Source organism: Nannospalax galili, unplaced genomic scaffold, assembly GCF_000622305.1.
Source record: "Nannospalax galili isolate Female #2095 unplaced genomic scaffold, S.galili_v1.0 scaffold734, whole genome shotgun sequence".
In the NCBI taxonomy this organism is placed as follows: domain Eukaryota; kingdom Metazoa; phylum Chordata; class Mammalia; order Rodentia; family Spalacidae; genus Nannospalax; species Nannospalax galili.
This window is the reverse complement of record NW_008337073.1, coordinates 5,591,909-5,608,506: the sequence shown is the minus strand read 5'-3', so window position 1 is coordinate 5,608,506 and position 16,598 is coordinate 5,591,909. Positions and strand designations below refer to the sequence as shown.

At 43.1% G+C, this 16,598-nt stretch overlaps 1 protein-coding gene across 1 annotated transcript in view; it reads left to right on the top strand.

Annotated features, from left to right (window-relative positions):
- Positions 1-4,084, top strand: part of LOC103733287 (death domain-containing protein CRADD) — a 27,738-nt gene extending 23,654 nt beyond the window's left edge. The window contains exon 2 of the mRNA XM_029563103.1: positions 2,801-4,084. Coding sequence (XP_029418963.1) covers positions 2,801-3,102 — 302 coding nt within the window. The 3' untranslated portion in view covers positions 3,103-4,084. The remainder of the gene's footprint in view (positions 1-2,800) is intronic.
- The last annotated feature ends 12,514 nt before the right edge of the window (positions 4,085-16,598 follow it).

The window sequence follows — 16,598 nt, the reverse complement described above, 5'->3', positions numbered from 1 at the left end:
ATGTTGTAATTATTATTTTTGAGAATGTGGTTTATTATTTTTAAACCAAAAGACCTTTGAAATAGACAAATCAAATGAATATACCTTAAAACATCTTGAAAGTAAACTAAAACCAAAAAAATGTATTTAACAAATAGGATTTTATATAACCAGTTTAGATGTTATTTTGTATAGGTAATCAGCATTTGAAAGTTTTGTGAAACATTTAATAAACTTGGAGACACTTTTTAATAGATTTTAAAATATTAGGGTACCCGTTTATAAGGCCTTTGAATATATCATCAAAATATTTATAGATTTGTACATGTGTATTTTGATCAGGCATGCCAAAAATAACACCAATAATTTTTGTGCACAATAAAACAATGAGAAAGGAAAGAAAGAGCTAAAATGGCCATAGTTCAAAAATTGTTTTGGCACAAACAATACATGAAAACAATTATCATAGACACAGATACCATAATCACATGAAATCACATGATACCATAATGCACCAAAGAGTAGAAGACAGAAAGCTTCTATCTCTAGTTCTTTAATATTTAAAAGACTTAGTGCTGTAAAAGAAAGGGTTAAGTTTGTCACATAGATTTGAAGTAGCATTTTTTTTTCTTTTAAGAGCCAAACATCTAATAACTATCAATACCTCATAAGGAGCACATGGACAAAGCAAAGTAACTTGGCAAGGTAGATTTTACTTTTATATAAAGATGTTTAAAGGAAACTGTTTAAAGAGAGATGAGCTCAGCTGTTCTAGACCATCAGGTTCAGGATGCATCAGGGCCTTTTCTTGAACAAAAGTCCTACAAGGCATGGTGGGATTAAAAGATTAGAATTTCTTGTCATAAAACAAGTTTTAAGTTTTACAGGTTTTTGAAAGAGAAGACTAATATTTAGTGTTTCTTACAGAGGGAGATGTCTTTACGTATGATATCCAGCAAAGTTATAAGTTATTAGTATAACAAATCAGAGGGGACAGGAAAGACCAAAAAGAAACATTAACACTTTAGATTAAGAATGAATAAAATCCAAATAGTACTGAAAATAATCTCATTTAGAAACAGGTTAAAATAATGTTAAAATTTAAACTCCTATTGTGGCATTACTTCGTCTGATATAAAAATGTACTGACCTTGTTATAAGACAATAGGAACTATTAAAATCTGTTGTTTTTTATGATCTGATCAAGAATCCAAGATGAAAGCCAAAACAAGAGGATTAGGGCTTATGTTTGAACATCTGCAGTTCGTAGCCTTGACTACCCTGAGGGAAGATGGTGAAATAAAGTTTACCTGCCCAATTAAGAGCACCTGTAAAAAGCTCTGTGACCAAGAAATAAATACGTTATTAGGATTTAGGGGTCCTTAGTGGTCACCAAGATGGTATGGGGAGAAAGAGTGTCCCCCAAAGGTTTTTTATTTTTTACTTACAGAAGAATTTACCAAAACAGAAGCTTTAGGACAAAGCCATGTTGTAATGTAGCTTTAGAGCCTGCATGGAGGACAGATACATGACAGGGAGTGGAAAGCTTTAGAGAAAACTAAAGAAGTACAAGATGATAGGCAACCCAAAGCATTAATGAAAGTAGGTTTAAATAAGGATATAAAGAAGACATTTTCTCTGAAAAATTTAGAAAGATTAGGGTTACAGAGGTTTAAACATTTGTAGCTGGGTTTATAAGCAGAGCAAGAGTTATAGGAGGGGGAGAGAGGAGAAAGATCTGGAACATTTTTCCTGTGTAGGGAATCCATAACTAGTTAGAGGGAGGAGGAGAGATAGCCTAGATTAAAGGATGGAAGCAAAAAAGACCTAAAATTGGATAGAACGATATCAGAAATCATCCTGAGCAAAGTGAGGAAGAAAGACACTGGAAGAGGACAAAGACAAGAGCGATGGAAGACAACCTTCCAAGACCATGGCAGAGTAAGGGAGAAGGAAGGAGTCCCATTGGGCACAGTGGGAAGCTCCAGGAGCTCCAGAGCTATCTAAGTCTTAGTGGAGAGAGAGGGAGAAGAGAGGGAGGAGAGAGAGAGGGAGAGCAAGTGAGCAGAGATCCAGAGCTCTGTGGGAGAGCACTTACCCAAACTCTGTCAGAGGGTGAGGAATGCAGATGGACTCATAATCTCGGGCGTGATGTGGTGAGTGGTGGGAGCCAGCATAGGCAAGCCGGTTGCAGGAGTGCATGATCAGCAGCATGGTTCGGTAAGAGGGAACTGGGTCATAAGTAACCCAGTCATTCCTCTTTCCAGATTCAGCACCATATGTTAGATAAAAGCCAGGCAGGGAATAGCCACAGGAAACATTAGGACTCCAGTAAAGCAAACTTTATTTCTTAGGATTGCTGGTGGCTGGCAGCTCAGCTAGGGAGAGAAAGCAACCAGCTGCCTGCTGACTACTGAGGAAGTTCTTATAGGGGGGTTGGGGAATGTGGAAGGTGGCAAAAATAATCTTTACAGTTTCAAGGGAAGTAGCTGAACTGAGACAGCTCTTACATCAGTGGGTCTGGGTGCAGGGACCTGTTTATCTTCCAAAATTATCAGGGAAACAGCTTTGTGCTGAGACAGCTCTAAATGTAGCTGTCTGGCCAGTTCCTGTTTTGCAAGGGGGCCCTCATGGCCTGTCTTGTGAGGCTTTTTTACACTGGGAGAGGGTCCTCTGCAGACCTGGACTCTAACAAGCCCACTATACTGAGCAGTACAAGATGACAATAGACCCATGGGAGCCTCTCATGCTCCCCGTCTTTTTTGCCTCTGCCCCATCCGAGGGACTTATCTCCTCACCTTCTTGTCTTTTTCCTCCTCAGGTGACCAGATGGCTGGAATCCCTTCACACATCCTCAACAGTTCCCCATCAGACCGGCAGATTAACCAGTTGGCTCAGAAGCTAGGCCCGGAGTGGGAGCCTGTGGTGCTGTCTCTGGGCCTGTCCCAGACTGACATCTACCGCTGTAAGGCCAACCATCCCCACAACATGCAGTCTCAGGTGGTAGAAGCCTTCGTCTGCTGGCGGCAGCGCTATGGGAAGCAAGCCACCTTCCTGAGCTTGCACAAGGGCCTCCAGGCTGTGGAGGCCGACCCCTCACTGCTCCAGCACATGCTTAAGTGAACCTCCCCCTGCCCTGGTGGGGCATGGGTCCCCAGTGGTCCTCCCTCTGCCCTGCTGGGGCATAGGTTTCCAGTGATCCTCCCTCTGCCCTACTGGGGCATGGGTCCCCAGTGATCCTCCCTCTGCCCTGCTGGGGCATGGGTCCCCAGTGATCCTCCCTCTGCCCTGCTGGGGCATGGGTCCCCAGTGATCTTCCCTCTGCCCTGCTGGGGCATGGGTTCCCAGTGATCTTCCCTCTGCCCTGCTGGGGCATGGATTCCCGGTGATCCTTCCTCTGCCCTGCTGGGGCATGGGTTCCCAGTGGTCCTCCCTCTGCCCTGCTGGGGCATGGGTTCCCAGTGATCCTCCCTCTGCCTTGCTGGGGCATGGGTTCCCGGTGATCCTCCCTCTGCCCTGCTGGGGAATGGGTCCCTGGTGATCCTCCCTCTGCCCTGCTGGTGCATGGGTCCCCACTGATCTTCCCCCTGCCCTGCTGGGGCATAGGTTCCCAGTGATCCTCCCTCTGCCCTGTTGGGGCATGGGTTCCCAGTGATCTTCCCTCTGCCCTGCTGGGGCATGGGTCCCCAGTGATCTTCCCCCTGCCCTGCTGGGGCATGGGTCCCCAAGTCCCACAGGCTGAACCCCTACTTCCACTCAGTACATGGCTTTTTGTTCTGTTTCTGTTTTTTGATTTGTAATGATCCTCAGACAGAATGAAAACACCTGGTTTGTACTTGAGACGACACAGTAGATCTCTCATACTGGTTCAACAATTCATTGGCTTTAATTGCTTGAGGATTGCATTGTTATAACTGAAGTTTTAAACTGAGTGGTTGCCTTTTAACAGGGTAAATCACAGAGGTTCAGAAAAAAAAATACCATGTTACTACATTGCATGCAAGTGTTCTATATATAAAAGATCCCCTCTTATGTTGCCTGGAAACTGAACTGTGGACTTTGCTCTTCAGAGGATGGCGACGATAATAAAATGTGAATTGCTGTATAGAATGTACCTCTTTCATGAGAAAGTATTATACTTTTTTCTCATTCTCACGTTGCATAGATTAAGGATGTAAAATTGCAATAGTCAGTTCTTTTTGCAGGATTGATAGTAAGAGTGAAACAATGGAGATAAATAGCTCAGGCAGAGCTACCTGCAGAGGAAATTCAAAAACTAGAGAGAGAGAGCTGGTGCCCTTCATCTTTAATAGATCGTTTAGGAAAAGCCTATACATGTATTAAAAGCATTAAAATCAGTGACAAAAAGGGCTCAGTCTTTCATTTAAGCCAGAATGGCAAAAGTGTTGTGCCCTTAAGGGGTGTGATGGGTTTGTCTAGCCTTTCATTAATAGCACATGGTGTTAGCTAAGCAGGAGGCACATACTTGTAATCCCAGCCCTAGGGAGGCTGAGATAGGAGAGTCGGCAGGAACCCAAGGCCAGCCTGGGCTACATAGAAAGACCCTACCCCCACCCCCTCCCATATCAAAACAAATTAAACGTTAACATGCAGTGTTTATAAAATGCCTTATCTTTTTCAGGGTTTTTTCACATGAATGCTCTCCTCTGACCCTCTCAATAACCCTGAGAGGGATGTAAGCAAGGGTGGTTAGCCCTTTATTTAGAGGTGGCATTGTCTGTCTAAGGTGACTGAGTTAGAACATGTGCCCTGCACATGGGCCCTGGGTTCCCTTTTCGGCTGACCACCTGACTTCTCTCCTCTCTCTTGCCTACTCATCCAAGGAGCTCCAGTCTTGACCCTATCCCATCAGGCACATCACTTTTGGGCAAGTTATTTATGCTCTGTAAACCCATCAGTAGAATGGGGAGTTGATTGTACACACCTCAAAGATCTTATGATTGGTTAGAGCAGTGGTGTCTGTCAAGGACACATTCAGAGCTGGTCGACAGCTTTCAGGAAACAGTGGGTATTACTGCACTACACACAGTAAACATGCAGTTCACAAAGTGAACAACACCTGAAGTTGAGGACAGAGGACAGAAGTTGCTATTGGTGCATTTACTGCTAGCCTTTAAAATGGGGTGTGATGTTATTAACTATTCAGTGAGTCTAATCAAGAGGACAGGGCTGAGGAGATAGCTTAGTTGTTAGCGTGCATGCCTAGCATGCACAAAGCCCTGAGTTCCAGCCCAGCACCACATAAACTGGGCATGGTGAGGCAGACCTATAATCTCAGCACTCTAGGAGGTGGAGGCAGGAGGATCAGAAGTCCAAGGTCATCCTCAGCTACATAGTGAGTTCAAGCCCAGCTTGAGTTTCACGAGACCCTATCTCAAAGGGGGGAAAAAAGTACGTTAAAGAGAGGGGACAGGTAGCTATTTCCCATATCCTCCTTAATAACTGGAGAACCCATTTCTTAATTCTACAGAGTTTTCAAGGAAAAATAATTACAGTGTTTATCTCCCTCCATTCCAAGGACAGGACTGTAGAGGGGTAGAGGCGACTGTGAAGCTGGCACTCAGAAAGGTGACGGTGTGTTGATATTCTTTCAGGCATTGGGTACCCTTTGCCCCTTTACCAAAAAGACCAACTAGTCCACAGTTCATTCATTTCAAAGGAATCATGTACTGGCCTATTCAACTCTTAATTTTCCATCTTGTGTCCCAGTCAATACTTTTATTTTATAAAACTCATACTTTTGGCCGCATCACTGTACCCAATGAGAAGAGTGTTCTTTTGTAGCGTCTGCAGTAAACTACTTACTGCTCTGAACCTTGGATGTACTACTTTGCTGTTTCCCCCCGAGGTTTCCTAATAGAGAGTTGCTTTGGTGCCTGTTCTCACTGCTCAGTCTCATTTACGGATGAGTGAGCAGAGCTGGGCTGTGCTGCATCTAGCTGGTGTTTTGGAAGTGGATCTGATGATTAGCTGGGTCATGCTCCTGCCACATGTAATCAATCTCTCATGCACAGTGACACTTTTGTGCTCTGTCAGTACTAAAGGACAGTTAGTGAAGAACAAGGGCTTCGAAGGCCTGGCAGGGTGGAAGGGCCCATTAGAGCTCTAGACTTGCTGTCCTTAATAAGCGGGGTATCTCCACCAAGTGGCAAGGGCCATTCCTTGCCCCTACTTCCTTCCCAAGAAAGCGCTGCAGAGTGGGGGAGCAGAGCAGCTGCAAAGAGTGACACTGGATCTCATCTGCCTAGCTCCCAGGAGGATGGTGGGAAGCCGCAGGGATTCCATGTGTATTCACATGAACGAGTCTACAGCTTCATAGACCTAACTGTGCATCAGTACAGTGGGGCTGCAGGACATTTGAAGCACTAAAAACAGTAACAGGACAGTCCTGTCCCCACCCTCTCTGTCTAAGGCAGAGCACATATACACTAACATTTTGAAATCTGTAACTTTAATTCTCTCAGTGCAAATAAAATGTATGTTTGTTGTGTCATTTTGAAAAAAAACAGTGAATAAAAGGAAGAAAAAATAATAATCTTCCAGTGATTACCATGATTAGACCTAACCATGCACTCTGTTGTGTAGTTAGTTTCTTATTGAAGCCTGCACATTATTCCTGTAACAAGAATGGGATTGTACTGTACAGGCTCTTTTACACTTGGCTTCCTTGATTTAACATGCAACTGTCTAATGCCATTAGACGGCATCCTTTGCATCTGGAGCACACTTGTAAGTGATACAGTTTCTGACGGCATCTTTGAAGCCATTAAATGACACTTAACTACTAAATATAACAATAGATTTCCCCATGAAAACACCCACCATCATAACTTTTGCTTGATCTCCTTTTAGAACCATGTCACTATTGGCATAGACCTATTGTTCCCTAACCCCACTGTGTGCTTCTACATCCTCAAAAAGTAAAGCTTAACCTGTCCTGGGCTCTCTGAGCTTTTTTTCTCTCCCTTACGGCAAGATGTCTTTTCTGCTGAATGATGGTGTAATCATATTTCTTTTCTGCCAGAGGATGTGTTTGAGGAGGGAAAGTAAATTGTATTACCTATTGATCAGAATTTGGTGGTGCACTTCTAAAGGGAGGTAGTTCTGTCTTCAGCTTCTACACTCTGTCCCTTCTTAGTGGCAGCCTCCTGCCACTTCTGTTCCAGTGTATGAATAAGCCACTGCTTGTTAACCACGTTCCCTTTTAACAATGAAGCAAGGGAAGTCTCTATTGCTAAATCTCCACATTCATCATTCATTGTGATGAACAATGTCCATTTTGTTTGGCTCTAAATATATTCTAATTTGTGTCAATTAGCTCTTTATATATTACAAATCATCCCCACATGCATTGGCTTAGGAAAACAAATGTACTAGCTTAAAACAGCTCCCATTTCTGTGAGCCAGCTGGCTTTCCTGATCTGGGCCAACTCAGCTGACCTCTGATCACTTGTACATCTGTGGTCAGCTGGTGGACTGGCTGAGGCTGGGTGACCCAGGACAGCCTCACTAGAGTGTCTGGCAAAGGGCAACAGACTGCCTAGGGCAACCAAAGTGTCTAGGTCATCTGCCTGTCCCCATCAGACATGCCTTTCACTTGGTGGCAGCATCAAGAGTCACGTAAGCAGCGAGAAGGCAAGCCCCAGCTGGTGTCTACTTGCATCTCTTCTAATGTTGGCCAAAGTCAGTCACATGGCCAGCTCAGCGCTAATGTGACCAGAAAACATGGAGCAAGGAGAATACCTTGGGTCTCCTTTGTGCTGTCTGCCAAGGCAGTATTTTAAGGTTGAGACTTCTACAGTCTATTGAAAAGCAAAGTCTGGCAGCTCCGAGCCCTCCTCCTTACACAGCTTTGCCACCACACCCAGGGCTAGGCTTATGGCCTTTACCCAGATTCTTCTGCCTGTTGCATTTCTGCCCAGTCCCCACAGATATGTCTCTAGTAATAGAGCTGTGCCAGCTCTTGGGATAAACTCCAGAAAGACAGTTGCTGAGTTTAAAGTTACACACAGTGTTAAAAACTATTTTGACTTTTAAAAACCACATTTTCAGGCTAGGGAAATAGTTCATTGGTAGAACATTTAAATAAATGTCCTACCATACAAATGGACCTAGATTCATTCCTCTATACCACATTAAGAAGGGGGAAAAAACAAACACCCTACATTGTGTTCAGCAACATATTGGAGATCCGGTCTTATAAGCTACTTGGGCCTACTAGGCTTCCATAGCCCCTCTGAAAATGGCTGTTGGAGTGTGCACACTCCACACACACACACAGCCACTCCTGAGGTCCTAGGTTTTCTTCATCTCCTCCAGGAGTTCCCTCAAAGTGATGGTTCTGATCGGGTCTCCCCTTACTCAGTTTTTCAGGGGTCACTTAACTGTTGTGGAACACGCCACTCTGCACGTAATATGGCCTTTGTTGTCCTGAGGTCAGAGCAGCTGTGATTATCCATACAACCCTCACAAGACTGGGCCCAGATATTCCCTCAGGCAGGGTGAGGCTCAGAAGGAGTTGCACCCAAGCCCCTCTACTTCCTGAGGATATAAAAGCAGTTGACAATTGCTGGAAGGGAGAGCTGCTTTGGTGGTATAGTCGCTCAGCCATAAGTTGCCCATGCCTGTAAATAGCCCCTTACCTATGCTACTGTAAGTAATCCCAGTTAAACTCATTGGTCCACTATACTAGACTTGGGTGAAATTGTTTTTTTTTTGGTTTGTCATTGATGCTCTGTCTGAGGTAAATAGACAGATGCTCATATGTCTACAGAAAAGTTAATGCAATGTTTCTTGGGAGGCTAAGCTCATCTCTTTGTTAATTGGGGGACATGAAAGACCAATCAGGTAAATCCCTACTCTCTTGAGTTCATTGTCAAATGAGCTGTCAAATGACACAGATCTCTAATCAGGGTATGACAGGATCGCATCCATTCTTGGGTGCAGAGCCTGTGGGGACAGAGAGAAATTGTTTCCTTTGCCTTGCTCCTGAAGAGGTAGAACAAGGTTCCATCAGTCAGGTACGTTACTCCACCTTCTGGGGCCAGTTTCTGCACATGTGCTCACCAATGGGCCCTGTGAGCCTTCCTTGATGGAGAAGCTCTGCTGCACCCAGAACAGTGCTTGGCTCAGGGAATGTTTCCATAGATTATTGAATGAAATTATTTTGACTACTGGGCTTTACTTTTAGTATTCTTTATGCAAGCAAGGCTCTGAGAAGGCAGGTGGGGGCCTCTCCTCCTGCTGGGGGTTGTGCAGCAGTAGGACGTACCTAGTCCTTCACCACATTCCCCGGGACTCTGAAAATAAGGAACTGTGAACTGGGGGCATTCTCCAGAGCACGTCTGAGCTAACACTTGGCTCTCGTTAAATGAATCCCTACAGTCATGGCACAAATTCCTGCTGATTACAAAACACTGTGTAAGTTACTGGAGATCCAAAGATAAATAAGACATAGCCTCTGCCCAGAAGGATCTCAGCCTGCCAGGGAAACAACCATAAGAGCCAGCAACTCTGACACTGTTTGGCCAGCACAGAAAAGGGAGCAATTAAGTTGGCCTCAGAGGAGGTGACACTTCAACTGAGCTTTTGTAAGTCCTGCCCAAGTTAGTGTGATGGTCCCCTTAGGGGACATTAGTGGACACCAGAATTCTACTTAATTTAGTGTACATCCAACTTGACAAATGGCATGCCTTGCCATATGTCTGCAAGATGAATATGCTTCCAAAATTCTATCTCAAAGCCATTTAGGAATTGAACATAGAGACACATATCCTGTCCTGTACCATGAGACAGCAGTGGCAAGCATGTGGTGTATTCAGGATCAGGCTTCAGGCTGGGGGTGTCATGCATACTGGGAGGTGTTTTTTATACCACCCCTCACTTATCTTCTAACACTCCAGATTCAACTTAGATGTTACTGCATACAGAGAATGTTTTTAATATAATGTCTTGTTTCCTTCTTTGAACTATAGAAAGAGCTGAGAGGAACAGGGATCTCTATCTTGTTAGCATTTAGTGTTCTAATAGGAAAATTAAAATCTCTCAAAGACAGAGTTCAGCAAGCCAATAAAGACTTGTCTTTGCTTTGGTAAACTTGCACAAAACAGATTCTGATAGCAATTGCTTGTTCAAAAGCACAGGCTATGGAATCCAGGTTTGAATACTTGAAGATAAAAAAAACAGATCCAACATCTTGGTAATAAGCATGTGTTGCCATTTTATTTTCCTATTTTATCTCTAGCCGGTTTTGTTTGGGTGTCAAGTTACGTTTTTGATGAAGAATCTTTGTGGAAAGTATGAAATGGGTTGGATCTCATTAAATGATTACTATTCTTGCTCTTGGTAACACATAACCTCCCAGCTTCTAGGAGACTAATCCATTTTGTGATGACCTTGCCAGTGTCAAGGTCTCTGAGATGACTTAGTTCATTGCTAACCCCAGGATGGAATGGATACCTCCATTTGCCTACAAATGAAGTAGGTAAAAGCCATCATAGATGGCAATGAACTTGCTGCTCTGGAACATTCCTTGGTCAAGGACGAGATGCATTTAGGGGATATTTCTTTGAAGGCCCAGAATGTCTGTGGTAGGAAGTGGTTCTTATCCATTTAAGAGATATAAATATCTCCCTTTAAGAATGTTGGAAACCTGTGGAAACTCTTCAGAAAATTACATGTGAGAGCACACACACAGATATGCTTGCCGTGATTTTGAAGGCATTCCCAGTACACCTGGATATAATTCAGTCATTCCAAGAACCCCAGATCTTAAGTTAGCACTGGTCCTCCAGCACCAAACTATTTTATTAAGAACATTTTTGTTTTATTCAGTATTTGGAGGTCCTGCGTCCACTGGAATGGAGCTGTTTGCGTTGGATTATACAAGTATATAAATCAATATGAAGGGCTGTCCAAGGTATTAGAATAAAGGAATCATGTGTCTAAATCCTACTCTTTATGTAGCTGATCACAGACTTTTCCCCTTATGGCAGGCTGGGCTGATGGCCCTCCTGGAGCCACCTTTTGGAAAGGAAGAGCTTGCAGACATGCAATATGTGACAATCTGTCTTCTAGGGACTTTCTGCCTTTACCTCCTCTCTTTGGAACCAGAACTCCTAGACAAGGAAGAAATGAGTGCTTTGTGCCTGGCAACTGAGTGTAGTTGATTTCAAGAGGGGAATTTTACAGTGTCTCATTTAGTTTATATACCGGGAAATTGTTCCTAACAATATCTTTTTGTGCTGCCATCTGCTTGAATCACATTTTTGTGAGACTCTGGAAGTAGTAATTATTCCCTGCTCCAAAACTAAGCACCACACTGGCTTTCTGCTGAGGGAGTGGTCCCTTTGGTTGTCTGTTGCCTACTGTCAAGGCTTCCTTTCTTTTTTAAAAATATTTTATTTATTATTTTTATTTTATGTGTATGAGTGTTATGCCTGCATATAAGTAAGCGCACCCATGTTGTGGAATGCCTATGGAGGACAGAAGAGGCTGTCGGATCCCCTGGAATTGGAGTTACAGGCAGTTGTTAGCTGCCATGTGGGTACTGGGATTCGAACCCAGGTCTTCTGCAAGAACAGTCAGTGTTCTTAACTGCTGAGCCATCTCTCCAGCCCCTGTCAAGACTTCTTTTATCGCCCCTGGTTTTTCAATGGACATCTTATGTTTGCAGCTATAAATAAACCCTCCCAACACACTTTCTGAAAGTGTGAAAGACAAAATATAGACAAAAGTCAAGCAGGCTAAGATGATATTCAGGCTTTCACAGTAAGAGTACATTCATTGGTGAAGAATGGATGCTTGGTTTTACGGAGGCATAAAACAAGGAAATCATCCATGGATTTTATGGAAGTCATGGGGAAGGATGGAGCCAGGTTTTAGAATATGCAAAGACTAGATTGTCCTTTGCAGTTAATCAGGTCCTATAAATAAAAAAGGGGAAGCATTCCTTAGCTATCCCTGTCTTCCTAGAGTATAGGGTTTAAACTCAACATTGTCAGGCCTCACTTTTGTTCAAAATGAGTGTCATTGTTGCTAATGAATTAAAAGCAAATCGTGTTCCTCTTGAGGTATCCTTACCTGGGTGGTGTTATTGAGGTCAGAAGGAGTGCTCCAATCCTATATGCATAGTGAGGCCAAACTAAAAGGCAAAGTTCACTAGAAAAGGATGTGACTTTTTTCAGGCTACCAAAATAGGAAGGAAGTTTATTAAGAAGGAATAGTTCGGGGAACTGGAGAGATGACTCAGCAATTGAGAACACTGGCTGCTGTTCCAGAGGACCTGGGTCTGATTCTCCACACTCACATGGCAGCTAACAACTGTCTATGATCCCAATTCAAAGGGATCTGACACCCTCTTCTGGCCTCTGCAGGCATTGCATGATGCAAGTGTACTTACATACATACAGGCAAATCACTCATACACATAAAATAAACAAAAATAGAATTTTTTTAAAAATTAAAAAAGAAGGAATAATCCATTGAAAAGCATCTTGGAGTTTTTTAGAAACAGGAATCAAGCAAAGGTATCATCAGTAAGTCTTATAAGAAAGGATGGTGATGAGTCAGACTGATCAAGGGCAAGGTTGTTCTTTGTATTCTTTGTTTTATCATTGTTTAAATATAATACAAATTGATGAGGATTTTAATTTTTTGATTGGTACATAATATTTGTACAGATTCATGAATTACAGTGTTTTGATTAATGTTAGGTCTTGGTCAATGATTAGCTCATACAATTAGCATATCTTTTACCTTAAACTCTACCCCTTAACCTTCACTGTGAGAACTCAGGGCTCAGAAAAAGTTCAACTGTGTCAAAGGTCACATCTTTTTGAACTTTTAAGGCTTGCTGTGGTTTGGGTGTGATTTGTACCCAAGGGTTCATTTGGTGGCAGCTTGGTCCCCAGTGTGGCAGTGTGGGAGATAGTGGGACCTTTAAGAGAAGGGTCTAGTGGAGGTTCTTAGGTCTTTGAGGGTACTGTCCTCAAAAGGAATTAAGGTCATTCTAGTGGAATCCTGAATTAGCTCTTTAGAGAGTGAGTTGTTATAGGGTCAAGATTGATCCTCAAATTCATCTGTTTTTGGTGGTCTTTTTGAGATAGGGTCTCACTGTCACCCCAGCTGGCCTGGAACTCACTATGTAGACCAGGCTGGCCTTAAACTCACAGAGATTCACCTGCTTCTGCCTCCCAAGTGCTGGGATTAAAGGTATATACACCACCACCCACGCCCAGTGATCCTTGAATTCATCTTTGACTCAAGCTCTGGTTTCCTGTTTGGCAATGTAATAGCTTTCATTCAGAAGCACCTCTGCCAGAGACCAAATCAATAGGATCATCCAGTCTTTACTTTCAGTCTTCAAAACTGATCTAAATAAACCTATCTTCCTCATAAATTTGTCCTGCTTTAGGTATTTCATTATAGTAATGCAAAATGGATTAATATAGGCACCTAAGGCAAATTTGCAAGAAAAAAAATTATTTTGTATGAGACAAGTCAAACTTACATCTTGGAGGTTCTGTTCTGCATCAAGTATGTAAGTTATCTCATTTCATTTGAGTAAAGAGAAACAAGTGGCCTGCTTGACCAAAGCTAAACAAAATGAAAGGAAAAAAATATTCTTTCCTCATTAGAAAGCCATGGAATAATTTTCAACTTGAGCCAATCATGGAAGCTTTTCTTTATAACTTACAGAAATTCATTCAACATCTATTTATTCATTATCAGGCACCTTCAATGTACCAAGCTTGAATTTGGTGGTGAAGACATGGCTATCAATGCCATAGTTCAAAGCTGCTTCCCCTGAGGAACTCCCTACCATTGGGCAAAAAAGAGCATTGCAAAGTAACTGGAACAGGAGGGGAAGTAGCAGAGCTGCTTTTAAATGTCAAGAGAGCCTTAGAAGATGGTGACATGAGTGAGCCTGGGTGGTGGCTCCATAACAAAGGAGGGGGAGGAGAGAAGAGAAAAGGAGGGGAGGGAAGGGGAGGGAAGAGGAGGAGGAGAGGAGAGGGGGAGGAGAAGAAAGAAGAAAGAGAGAGAGAGACCTGAGGGTGAGAGAATCATGCTGAGACCCAAGGGAACATTTTGTGCAGAGAGAAGAGTAAGTAGGATGGAAACTTAAAATGGTTCACTGGCAGATCATTAGGCGGAGTGATCTCCATCACCCTGGGTTCTTAGAAAAGCAAACCAAAACCAATTCAATACTAGCAGTAAAACGAAACAAGTTTAATCAATCAGAAACCAAGAGCTACCAACTAACTTTTAACTAGAGTCTCTACCAGTCAGAATCTGCCAAGTAATCTCTCTTACAGGTGTGTCCAACCTAAGGCCCAGAATAGCTATCAATGAGGCCCAACACATTTGAGGATGATGTCATACCACAATGTCACAAGCTTGGACCACCCCTGCTGCAAACTGTGACTTTCTACTTTAACCAATTGTCTTACTTCTCTGAGTATCTTTTAGAAGTTACCCCTCACACTTAGTGGAGTACTGAACCACTTGTGGTCTGATGTTACCTGACTGGTGACTTGTTGAATGCTCAAATAAATTTGTTAAATTTTGTTTTATAATGCTGGGTATTATACCCAGGGCCTCATGCATGCTAGGCAAGTGCTCTACCCCTGAGTTGTATACTGAGCCCATTGTTACAGTTTTAATATGTCTTGGAGCAGAACTTGCCAAGTATTTGCAAGGACTATGGAACTGACCAGGGTGGCTAGAGTGTGGTTCAAGAGGGAAAGCATTCACGGGCCTAGTAAGATGGCTCAGCAGTTAAGAGCACCTGATGCTCTTGGAGAGGACCTGAATTCAGTTCCCAACACCTACGTGGCAGCTAATAACCATCCATAACTCCAGTTCCAGGGGATCCAGTGCCCTCATCTGGCCTCCATGGCATTACATACACACTATACATTTATATACATGCAGGAATAACATACACATAAAAAATTGATTTTTTTTTTTTAAAGAGGGAAACTGCTCAGGGTTGAGAGCATCAGGGCCAGTTGGCACAAGATAGGATTAACAACTGCAGTGATTTTGGGTTTTACTGGAGTAAGATTTGGAAGCTGTTAGTTGGTTTGAGCAGACACGTGTCATTATTTAACTGAAGCAGGGAGTCCCTTGAGAAGGCTATTGCTCTACTCTAGAAAAGTTGGGACTCCCATCAAGATGACCCTGCTGAAGAGTTGTAAGTGCTGGGTCAGCAGCTGGGAGAGAGAGGTGCTCTGGCTAATAGCCTTCAACTGTCCTTCAAGAATTTCTTATGATGAAGAAAGCATCTTGTCTAATGGAGCTCCCTTTCCTTGGGGCATCCCGCACTGAGCCACCTGTCAGTGAGGGGTTCAGAGACCTGGCCCCCTCAGCTCACTCAGCACAGCTTCTGAGAGGCTCCTTCGGCCCAGAGCTGAGGGAGTCAACTCAGTCCTTTGTTGTGACTGCATCTTCCTCTGCCCTGGCCTGTTTCCTTTCTCTCCACAGGCATGAGTTCAGGATGACACCTTCCAAACCTGTCCATCTAGAGCCCTCTTAACATCAGCTCCCAGGGAGTACAACCACTGACATTGACCTACGAGTAGGGCAGGTCTGAGTGGATGTTTTGGTGTCATGTTCAACAAAAAATTCAATTGTGAAACAGTAAAGTTTTTGTCTCAAACAAATGAAAAGATGCAGTCACTATTGACTGATATGAAAAAGACCACAGTAACAGGAAGACAAGATTTAAAAAAAAATTTATATATATATCTATCTATATATATAGATATATATATAAAAGTTTTTTTTGTTGTTTTTTGTTTTTTTGTATTTTGACACAGGGTCTCCCTGTAGCCCCAGCTGGCCTGGAACTCACTTTGTAGACCAGGGTGGTCTTGAACTCACAGAGATCCACCTGCCTCTGCCTCCTGAGTGCTGGGGGATAATGGGGGCACCTTAATTGGGGAAACCATGATGGAAGGGTTAGACAATGCAAGAGATAAATAATGCCTAGCTAGTTTTAAAAACCAGATGAAACCATATTAGTCCAACAACCTACTGACAAATTATAAATACCAGATTATGAAATATATGTCTAGGCAAGGTTTATCTGAGAACAATTGGTCTTTGCCCAAGATTTATCTACATGACACACAGTAATTAAAAGTACCAGACTGGTGGAACTAACCTTCTTGGATGTTTAACAGACATACTTTGAGGCCTATACTAATTTGGTCAGAGGAACATAAAGGACAGTTTTTGTTCCTTGCCCTCCTAGGTCAACTAGTTCCAGGGGACTATGAGCATCTCCCAAAATGTCCTGTAATTGTAGTGGGTCACCTGAACTCTTGATCAAGGAGGCCGAAGAGACCCCATGAGATGTACATGAACCAGTGTCTAATCTACAAAGAGGAGGGTCAACACAGAGGAAACATTTCCTCCATACTTCCAAGCGAAGCCAACCATGGTTGAGTAGGACCTTTGACTTATCTTCACATAGGCGTAACTGGTAAAAGAAAGGAGCCAGGGACTCCTCCCAAGCCCATGTGACCCCTGAGGAACAGATCCTCAAACAACCTTAAGAGTAAAAATAAGCAGTTAAGAGCACCTTATGG